This window comes from Chrysochloris asiatica, unplaced genomic scaffold (genome assembly GCF_000296735.1).
Source record: "Chrysochloris asiatica unplaced genomic scaffold, ChrAsi1.0 scaffold00127, whole genome shotgun sequence".
NCBI lineage: Eukaryota > Metazoa > Chordata > Mammalia > Afrosoricida > Chrysochloridae > Chrysochloris > Chrysochloris asiatica.
In genome coordinates this window covers 2,339,976-2,351,837 of record NW_006408645.1, presented here as the reverse complement: position 1 = coordinate 2,351,837, position 11,862 = coordinate 2,339,976, and the positions used below count along the sequence as shown (strand labels likewise).

At 38.1% G+C, this 11,862-nt stretch overlaps 1 protein-coding gene across 1 annotated transcript in view; it reads right to left on the bottom strand.

Moving 5' to 3' along the window:
• Window positions 1-11,862, bottom strand: part of SCN10A (sodium channel, voltage-gated, type X, alpha subunit) — a 192,634-nt gene that overhangs the window by 7,845 nt on the left and 172,927 nt on the right. The window contains exon 26 of the mRNA XM_006869181.1: window positions 10,860-11,130. Coding sequence (XP_006869243.1) covers window positions 10,860-11,130 — 271 coding nt within the window. The remainder of the gene's footprint in view (window positions 1-10,859; window positions 11,131-11,862) is intronic.

Genomic DNA, 11,862 nt, shown 5'->3' with positions numbered 1-11,862 from the left:
TGGTATTGCTTTCCTAATGTCCTTTTCAGTGCTGTCATTATTAGCATAGAGGAACCCGACTGATACTTGTATGTTGCTCTTGTACCCAGCCACTTGCTGAATCTTCCAATGTGTTCCAGTAGTATTTTTTCTGAGTCTTTGGGGTTTTCTATAGAATCATATCATCTGCAAATAGAGTTTTACTTTCTCTTTGTCAATTTGGATGCCTTCAATTTCCCTATCTTTCCTTATAGCTCTGGCTAAGACTTCCAACACAATATTGAATATGATTAGTGATAAAGGGCATTCATGACTGGTTCCTGTTTGCAAAGAGAAGGCTTTAAGTTTCTCTCCACTGAGAGTGATATTGGCTGTTGGTTTTGTATATATACTCTTTAATTACTTGAGGCATTTCCTTTTAATTCCTACTTTGTTAATTGTTAAGTTTTTGTTTTTATTTTTAACCAGAAATCGATGTTGGATTTTGTAAAATGCCTTTTCTGCATCAATTGATATGATAATGTGGTTCTTTTCCTTTTTTATTTATATAGTGGATTACATTGATTGTTTTTCTAATGTTGAACTATCCTTGCATCCCTGATATGAATCCCACCCTGTCATGATGTTTTGTGGGTTTTTTCCCATGTAGTGTTGAAGTCTGTTGGCTAGGATTTTGTTGAGAATTTTTGCATCTATGCTCAAGAGGGATATTGGTCTATATTTTCTTTCTTAGTGATGTCCTTCCTTGTTTTTGGTATGAGGGTTATGCTTGCTTCATAAAATGTATTAGGAAGTTTTCCATCCTTTTCTATATTTTGGAATAATTTGAGTAGAATTGGTGACAGCTCTTTTCTAAATGTTCAGTAAAACTCACTAGTGAAGCCATTGGGACCTAGACTTTTTTGGTATGGAGTTTTTTGATGACCTGATGAATTTCTTCTGTTATAGGTCTGTACAAGTTTTCTATTTCACTATGTGTCGGTTGTGCTTTTTTATAAATGTATACATTTCCTCTAGATTTTCAAACTGTTGGGAGTACAACTCTTCATAATATTGTTATTATCCTTTTTATTTCTATTGGTTCTGTTGTAACATCACCCATTTGGTTTCTTATGTGTGCTATTTGTGTCTTCTCACTTTTCCTTTATTATTTCTTTGCTGGTCTGTTTCTAGTTGTTGGAGATGTTCTTCTGTTAATGTGTTGATTTTGATTTTTCTTTTTAGATGTGTAAAGTTATTGCAATAAATTGTCCTCTCAACACTGCTTTTGCTGTGTTGCAATGATTTTGGTATGTTGTATTTTTGTTCTCATTTGTTTCTGGGAACTTTGTGAATTCATGTTTTACTACACACTTGCTTTTAAGCAAGGTGTTACTCAGTTTCCATGTATCTGACTTTATTTTCTTGGTCTTCCTAGTGTTGATTTCTAATTTGATAGCATTGTGGTCTAAGAAGATGCTTTGTAGTATTTTGATGTTTGTAAATTTTTGGAGTCTTGTTTTTTGGCCTAATATATGGTCTATTCTGGAGAATGTTCCATGTGCATTGTGCTGTTGTTGGGTTGAATGCTCTGTATACATCTATGAGTTGGTTAATTGAATTGTATAGTTCCTCTGTGTCTTTGTCAAGTTTCTTTCTGGTTCTTTCCTTTTTTGAAACTGGTGTATTAAAATCACACACTATTATTGTAGATTTGAATATTTCTTTATTCAAATCTGTTAGGGTTTGCTTTATATATTTTGGAGCTTTTTCATTGGGAGCATAGATATTGCCAGTCCTGCTCATTTTTTAATTGCAATTAGCTTCGTATATATTTTTTTCTGTCTTTTAACTTTTAATCTATTTTTGTGTGTAAAGTGTGTCTCTTGCAGACAGCATTCTGAAGCAGACGGTATCTTATTTTCGTATCCATTCTGCCACTCTCTGTCTCTTAACTGATACATTTAATCTATTGACATTCAGTGTAATTATTGATATGTATGAATTAATTGCTGTCATTATGTTTTTTTTGTGTGTGTGTGGTGGTGCTTGTTTCTTTGTTCTGCATGCCTTCCTGTGGTGACTTCATTTTTTTTGTGTTTGTTCTTGCCCGTTTCTTCATAGTTTTAATGTTTCCATGATATTTTTGGATTCTCATTTTCTTGGTACATTGTAAAGTATTAACTTTCTTTATGGTTAATCTATAGTCTATTAGCTTTTCCTCCATTTAAAACTATCTATTTTAATCTACCTGACCTCCTAATCACCTCTATCTCTGTCCCTGTGTTTTTACCTTCTTTCACATTGTAATTGTTTTGATCATATACTGATCTCTCAGATCCTCTGAATTCATTCTTATATACTGTATAAATTAAAAAGGAAAAGAACCACATGACCTTATCTATTGATGCAGAAAAGGCATTTGACAAAATCCAATATTCATTTTTGATAAAAACATTCAATAAAGTAGGAATTGAAGGGAAATTCCTCAACATAATTAAGAGCATATATGCAAAACCAGCAGCTAACATCACTGTCAATGGAGAGAAACTTAAAGCCTTCCTTTTATGAACAGCAACCAGACAAGGATGCCCTTTATCACCACTAATATTCAATACTGTGTTGGAATTCTTAGCCAGAGCTATGAAGGAAATTCATGACATCCAAATTGGCAAAGAAAATGTAAAATTCTCTATATTTGCAGATGATATGATCCTATACATAGAAAACCCCAAAGAAGCAGCAAAAAACACCACTGGAACTCATTGAGTGATTCAACAAAGGGGAAGGGTACAAGATCAACATACAAATATCAGTCAGATTCCTCTAGGCTAATAATGACAGCACTGAAAATAAAATTAGGGAAGCAATATCATTTATAGTAGCCACCTAAAGGATGAAATATTTCAGAAAAAAAGGAACTATACAAAAAAACTACAAAACACTACTACAAGAAACCAAACGAGACTTACAAAAATAGAATATACCATGCTCCTGGATAGGAAGAGTTAACATTTTGAAAATATCAATACTCCCCAAAGTAATCTACAGTTATAATTCAATCCAATCCAGATTCCAATGACATTCTTTAAAGAGATATAAAAAACAATCACAAATGGTTGGAATGGACAAAAGGGGAGGAATAATGTTAAGATGCTTGGCTGTCTTTTGAATCTTGGTTTCCCTGGCATAACATAATAAAATAGACACTTGAAGGGGAGAGAAAGTAATAGCCAGAAATACCACCATAGAAAGCTTGTAAGTCCGTCTTCTGCCTATAAATGATTGGAATACCTAAAATGGGGTTACAGCATGCTCAGTGAAGGAGGCTTCCTGTGGAGCCTCTGCATTACATAAGACCATAGGTGGAATCTTGAACCCCATCCAGAATCTTCTGAGGTGGGAAATACCCATTTGAAAGTACAAGTAGACCAGCCTGGAGTGGCTAGAAGAACAGAATATACTTCTTGAAAGAAAGACCAACAGGAAAAATACAAAACAATAATGGCAGTTCGACTGATTACTACAAGAACAAGCAAGTTACTGCCCAGGAGACATCAAGGCATGTGATCGGTTCCCCGGAGGGCAAACCCTATTCCAGGACTAAAACTCAATGGGAATACACGAGCAGACATGTGCTCTGATTGGTGACTACGTTGGTCACCAATAAGAGGAAATGAGGGTGAAACAGCAATGAAGCTGCGAGCTAAGCCATACCACGTTCAATAGACTCCTGTGAACCTAGGTGGTGACCTGGTTGGCCAGCAGTGTGGCAAGACCTGGGGACCCTTGGGCCCAGAGGCAGTGAGATAGCCACAGAGGACTTGAGTGGAGAGTGAAGCATCCAGATAATAAGAAGAGAGGGCATATGCATAAGAACACCCACACTTGCAGACAATACTCACTTGACCTGGCTTCAATGACTAGATGATCAGAGCTGAACTAGAAAAAGAAAGAAGAGGAGAAAAAAAGTAATCTGATACAATTTGATGAACTTGACCTACACCTATGGATGCAGTAGCTCAAAAGAGGGAACAAATTTTACAGCAAGGATCATTCCCACCCCCTCCATACACAGAATAAATAGGGATGGGCAACTTAGACATTGGCTACCCAAAATGGGGGTGGGGGGGCTACAAAGGCAAGAAGTGACTGGCTTACAAGCTTTTAAGAGGGAGCCTAGATCCAGAGGGTGCAGAGGAAGGTAGATTCTCCACTGAGTAGTATCCAATCTGTCTGGGCAGGGCTGATGAAAGGAGATGGGGATAGGTCTCTTGTGGTAAAATAGTGAAATATTGTTATCAGGACTGACTGTGAGGGTTGGAAATGTAAAGATAGACGTTTTGTAGCAAAAGGCGGGGAGTGGTTGACTTTGCAGTCCAGGAGTGGAGGTCTCTGGGACCATCAAGGGAGAAGAGTGGAGTGTGTGACCCTACCCAGAGAAACAATGATGCCAGAGATGGAGGCAGAGACAATGATGTGGAGAGAGGGAGAGGGGCTGTGTGCTGACGACCGGTGGGCAGGCTTCTAGGATATACCCTTTGGTTGGTTGATGATGCATGAAGGGGATTGTAACCATGGCAATGAAACAATATATGATAGGAAGTATGTAAAGCTAATGTTCTCCCATGTAAACGATCACATAATTCACAATGAAACATTAAAAAAAAATCACAAACTTTATATGGAAAGCCAAGAGACCCAGGATAAGCAAAGCACTGCTTAAGAAGAAGAACGAAATTGGAGGCCTCTCGCCTCCCGATTTCAAAATTTACTACATGGTTACAGTGGTCAAAACAGCCTGGCACTTGTACATTGAAAGACACACAGATCAATGGAACAGAATTGAGAATCCAAAAATTAACTAATCCACATACAGCCAACTAATCTTTGACAAAGGATCATAGTACAGTGAATGGGGAGGAGATAGTATCTTCAACAGATGGTGCTGGCAGAACTGGAAATCGATATGCAAAAGAATGAAACAAGACCTTTATCTCAGGCCTTATGTGAAAAACCAAATCAACATGGATTAAAGACCTAAATGTGAATCCTGGAATTATAAAGGCATCAATGAAAAAAATAGGGACAAATTTAAGGGTTCTAATACAAGAGCTCTGGTAGCGTAGTGGTTACGAATCGGGCTGCGAACCTTAAGGTCAGCGGTTCGAAACTACCAGCTGCTCCGTGGGAGAAAGATGCGGCTTTCTACTCCTGTAAAGATTTACACCCTCGGAAACCCCTGTACAGGGTCGCTATGGGTCAGAACCGACTCGACGGCACTTAACAACAACAACAATACAAGACACACATAGACTACCAAACAGTGTTAGAATTGTCCAAACAAAAGTCGACAAAATAGATGATTGGGACATACTGAAAAATTAGCATCTTATGTGCATTAAAAAATTTCACCAAAATCTTTCCTGAAAAATGGGAAAAAAATCTTTTGCAACAGCATATCAGACAAGGGACTAATTCTAAAATCTATAGGAAAGAACAACATCTCTACAAGAAAGCACAAGTTAAAAAAATGGGCACATGACATGAACAAAGACTTCAACAAAACAATGAGAAATCATCTCAAACCAGAAATAACAATGAAGTTCAAAAATGCAGAAGACAATAAATGCTGGCAAGGTTGTGGAGAGATTGGGACCCTCCTACATTGCTAGTGGGGATGTAAAATGGTTCAACCACTCTGGAAAATGGCATGGCGCTTCCTTAGAAAGTTAGAAATGGAAATACCTTATGATCTAGCAATTCATCTACTTGAGATATGAACACAAGTAGATATATCTACACCAATGTTTACCGCAGTGTTATGCATAATAGCAAAAAGATGAAGACAGCCTAAGCACCCATTACTGGAAGAATGGATAAACAAACTTTGGTATATACACACACTGGAATATTATGCTACCCTGAAGAATAACAAGGAAGCTGTAAACCATCGCATACCATGGATGAACCTTGAGGACAATATGCTGAGTGAAATTAGTTGGCACAAAAGGACAAATATTGCATAAAACAATTATTGTAAAAGCTTAAGAAAACATACCTATACTAAAAAACAACAACAAAAAAATTTGTTACCAGGGGTGGGAGGGAGGGGACCATAGAGCACAGGTCAGGGGATAGACACATAATAATTTTGATGTTGGGGAGAGAAATATACAAGAAGGGGGAGGGGTATGGAAGTACACTGTAGATAGGGGAACATTTAGGCAGGTTTGAATGGGCTAAATGGGACCGAGGTAAATAATGATGGATGCTCAGCCTTAGAACAACAGGGCTCTGTGATACAGGGATTGGGGCATAATCTGAATGGGTGAAAGAGAGGAAATAATATTAAGATGCTTGACTGTTATATGGATATTGGTTTCCTATTACTGTAAAACAGACACTTGAGTGCGAGAGAAAGGACTATTGGGAACCATGATTACAGAAAGCTTGTAAGCCTGTCTTCAGACTATAGCTGATTGGAATACCTAAAAGGAGTTCTAGAACTTGCCCAGTGAAATAGGCTTCTTGCAGAGCCTTTGGAATGTATAGGACCTTAGTAGGAATCAAGTGCTCCTTTCTGAACTTTCAAGTGGGGAATTCCCACTTGAAAGGACATGCAGACCAACCCAGAGCAACAGAGGGACAGAAGATACTTCTTGAAATAAAGATCAGCAGATAAAAACAGCAGATAATCAGAAATGGCAGCCTGATTGGCTATTACAAGAACAAGCAAGCTGTTCACTTGGTAGCCATCAAGACAAGCAATCAAGTCCCTTCAGGATAAACTCCCCTCCAAGACCAAAAATGAAAGGAAAGTCATGAGCAGGCATATAATCTTACTGGTGACTGCATTGGTCTCCTGGTGAGTGGAAGTAGAAGAAAAGTCATTGAAGACATGTGCTGAGTGTGACCATGTTCCATAGTCCTGTCAACTTTGAGATGAGAGAGAGAAGAGGAAGGGCTGGTAGGTTCAAAGTTTGGGGAGACTAGGAAAATCCTGAGCCCACTGACACTGACCTAGCCACAGAGGGCTAGAGCTTAGAGTGAAGTGTCCAGCTTATATGAAGTGTGAGGAAAGACACACAAGAATACCCAAAATTGCAGATAAGAGCCATTTGATCTGGCTTTGATGGCTTGATGACCAGAACTCGACTAGAGGAAGATAAATTTGTTAAATGAAGCAAGTATAAATTGCTGTAATTTGATGCACTTGACCTATATTCATGGATATATTAGTTTAATATACCAACCGAGAGGGAAGGAGTCTTCACATCAAGGATCAACCACATTCCCTTGGTATACAGGGTTGATAGGGATGGGCAAATTAGACATTAACTACCTAAAGTAATGGTGGTGGGGCTATAAAGGCATGAAGTGGCTGGTTTACAAGTTTTTAAGACAGAGTTTAGTTGCAGGGAAAAGTAGTATCTCCACTGAATAGTTTTCATCTTCTCTACACAGGTCTGGTGCAAGGAGATGGGGATATAGGACTCTTTTGATTCAATAGTAACTGTTATCATGACTAATTATAATTGTCACAACAGTAAAGGTAGAAGTTTTGTATCATAAAGGGGGGGAGTAGTTAATCTTACATTCCAGGAATAGAGAACCGACCCTAGGACCATCAAGGAAGATGAGCATGAACAGAATATGGACCCTAGCCAAAGAAGCAGAGATGATGGCCTGGAGAGAGAGCATCTGAGGACTCTAGACTCATGGAAAGAGAGAGGCTAGGAGGCCAGGAGGCAGGCTTGTAGAATGTGCCCTTTTGTTGTTTAAATGATTATATATTTCTGAGTGTTGTTGTGTACATCAAAACAAAACAAAACAAAAAACTAAGTGAATAGAATTAAGTTCTGTTAAATGATGATGATTGGAGGGGATTGTATTCATTGCAATGAAAGAAAATATGATAGGATGAGTGCAAAACCGATGTTCTCCCATGTAAACTAGCACTCAATTCACAATAAAAGCTTAAAAAAGCCCCCCCCAAACAAACAAACAAACAAACAAAAAAACAAAACCCTGTGATATGCAGCTTGCTTGCTGAAAGATAAGAGGATTTAAAATACTTACTGATGAAGATCAAATACCACAGCCTTTGTTATGGGTTGTACCTCAATCAATGTAAAGAAAACATATAATCCTCACCACTGGACCAATAAATAGCATGTTAAATGAAGAAAAGACTGAAGTTGTTAAAGATTTCATTTTCATGCATATGATGATGTATTGCATTAGGCAAATCAGCTACACAAAACCTATTTAAAGTGTTGAGGACTAAGTTGCACCTGACCCAAGCCATGGTGTTTTCAATAACCTCATAAGCATGTGAAAGTTGTGAATAAAGAAACCCATAGAAAAATGGATGTTATTTGAATTATGGTATTAGAGGATAATATTAAAAGTACCATGGATTGCCAAAAGCATAAACAAATCTGTGTAGATATAAGTACAGACAGAATGCTTCTTAGAGGCCAGGGTGACCAGACCTTGGACATATTATCAGGAGAGACTAGTTTCTGGAGAAGTACATCATGCTTGGTAGAGTGGAGGATCAGTGAAAGAGAGGAGACCCCCAGTGAGATGGACTGGCATTGTGGCAGGAAGACACGGATTCAAGCGTAGCAATGATTTTGTTTGGCACAGGGCCAGGCAATGTTTCGTTCTCTTGTGCATAAGGTCACTATGAGTTGGTACCAACTTGATGGTACCTAACAACAACAAAACAAAAGATAGTTAACAGAAATCTTTGAACAATGTCATTAATAACTCAAGCAAGTAAAATTTTAGTGAACATAATTCATAAGTGGTTGCAGAGGTACTTTGATAGGAACTTGCAATAAATCAAGCTAGATTCAGAAGAGGATGTGGAAAGAGAGCTATCATTGCTGACATTAGTGAATCTTGACTGGAAGTAGAGAATATCAGAAAGATGTTTATTTGTAATATTTTGATTAGCAAAGGCATTTGACTGTGTGTATCATGACAAGCTACAAATAAAATTGTGATGAAGGGTATTTCAGAACACATAACTGTGCTCATGAAGAACTTGTGTGTATATATATATATATATATCAAGAGACAGTCATTTGAACAAGAACAAGAGGATACTGAATGGTTTAAAATCAGGAAGGGTGTGTCAGTGTTTACCTTAATTATTTAAACTGTATGCTGAGCAAATACTCTATGAAGACGAATGTGGTCTCAGGATTTGAGGAAGACTCATCAACAATCTGTGATATGCAGCTGACACAACCTAGCTTACTGGAAGCACAGAAGGCTTGAAGGACTAATTGATGACGATCAAATACTACAGCCTTTACTATACAGATTGCACCTCAATGTAAAGAAGATCAAATACTACAGCCTTTACTATACAGATTTCACCTCAGTGTAAAGAAGATCAAATACTACAGCCTTTACTACAGATTGCACCTCAATGTAAAGAAAACAAAAATCTTCATGACTGGACTAATAAATAATGCCATAATAAATGAATAGAAGACTGAAGTTGTCAAAGACTTCATTTTACTTAATGAATCCACAATGAACACTCATGGATGCAGCAGTCAAAAAAATCAAACGACGTATTGCATTAGGCAAATTTGCTGCTAAAGAGCATTAATGTGTTAAAGAGCAAAGATGTCACTTTGCAGCACTAAGTACACCTTACTAAAGTCATGGTATTTTCAATCATCCCATATGCATAAGAAATCTGGATGATGAATTAAAAAAATAATCAATGCATTTGAATTATGGTTTTGGTGAATAATTTTGAACATACCACGGACATACCATTTTTAATATACCATGGTCTTACAGAATAATGAGCAAATCTGTTTGGAAGAAATACAGCTCCTTCGAAGGAGTGATGGTGAGTCTTCGACTTTTGTAATCTGACTATGTTGTCAGTAAGGACCAGTTCCTGGAGAAGAACATCATGTTTGGTCAGCACAACAGAGGAAGACCCTCAAGAAGATAAATTGCTACAGTGGCAACAACAATGAACTTAAACAAAAATAAACAGAATTGTGAAGATGATACAGGACTGGGCAGTGTTTTGTTCTGTTGTACATAGGGTTGCTATGAGTCGGAAGCAACTTGATGGCAATTAACAAAAATACCTCAACTTTGCACTTCATTTTCTGAAGCTCAGTTTAAAATGCATATAATGAAGATAACTGTCCTTCCTTGGGCTTCTGTGAGGTTTCATGAAGGCTAGCCCAGTACTCAGAATTTATTAAATGCTCATTTCTGGTGGCTGTGGGATAAGCCCTGGAGTGCTAACCACAAGGTCAGTGGTCCAAACCCACCAGTAGCTCCTTGGAAACCCTGTACACGGTCACTATGAATCAGAACCAATGCAACTGCACTAAATAACAACCACAACATTCCCCACAACAGTGTGACTCTCATTTTCTCTCAAATGCTGGGCTTGCCATCCAACAACACTCAGACTAGACTATCCAGTTATATAGAAATTTAACTCCAGACCCTCAGCTTAACAATGGTTTGAACAATCTCTTAGTCTTTTTTCACTCTGTTGGAAAACCACTTCTTTTTTTCAGAAAGTCTTTTTGTATTTATCTTATATCTCCTATCCTCTTTTTTGGAGAGTATTAAGGCAAGGCAACTGGAAACGTCATCATTTTATACTTTTAGGGTCTTTGCTGTCAGTCCCCAAGGGCTGACCATAGACCGTGCACACAGATGCCGGAAAATACTCATGACAACATAGCAAAGACCAATGAAAGCCCTGGACATCAACAGCAAACACGGAGCTAATCTAACATATAATGTGTATTAAAAAGTTTGTTGATTACCCCTTTAGTTTTGAAAAGAGTATCCAAAGTGCAGGTTGGGCTTTCCCACCGTATGTGGTGTTTACTTACTCACAATGGAGAGAACCACTACAATGAAGTCAAATACATTCCAGCCATTGGTGAAATAGTATTGCCTCAGGGCAAATATCTTCATGACACACTCGCAAGTGAAGACAGCCACAAAGAACTGGTTGATTTTGTTAAGGATTTTTGTCTTTTCTTCACTCTGATCATCAGTTTCCACCATCATAGTGACCATGTTGAGGCAGATGAGGACCATGATGATGATATCAAAAGCTTGTCTGTTTACAATGTCAAAGATGAAACCTTGGTATTTGTTCTGTGAAAACAAGAGATAGTGGTATCAGGGCCTCTCAACAGAAATCAGGCATTTGGAGAGAATGAATTATATCTGAATGGGCTATAAGTCTCTTTTGTCTTTCTCACTCTACATCTGAACAGAAGCCAAATCTGTCCTTACCTCTTCCACCATTTTACGTACTTGATTCTACTTCATTGCTACCTTTCAAGTTGTTATCTACTCTCCCAGTTTCTTGGAGTCACTGCAGTATACCTTTCACCATGCTCTTCCCTCCACTTGCATTGCTCTTCCAATCCCCTCTCTTAGCTAAATTCCAATAGTCTTAAGTGATCAATCTTTTGCAAGTCCCATTTCCTTCAGGGAGTTTTTCTTAATCACATCACACCACACTGCCGTATCTCCTCTTTGAGTACTCACAAACTTTATAGCGTCAGTCTTGAGTTTAAGCATTTTTGTATGCTTCTTTTCTTCTCTACTAGACAATCAATGAGTTCTTTGAGGACAGAGACCATGTATTAAAGGAGCTCTGGTAGCATAGGGGTTATGAATTGGGCTGTGAACAGCAAGGTCAGCATTAGAAACTACCAGCTGTTCCGCGGGAGAAAGATGAGGCTTTCTACTCCTGTAAAGATTTACAGCCTTGGAAATCCTGTTCAGGGTCTCTATGGGTTGGAACTGACTTGACAGCACTTAACAACAACAACAATAGTACTCTCTGCATGTAGCAGGGGTTCAAGAGTTCAAGAAATG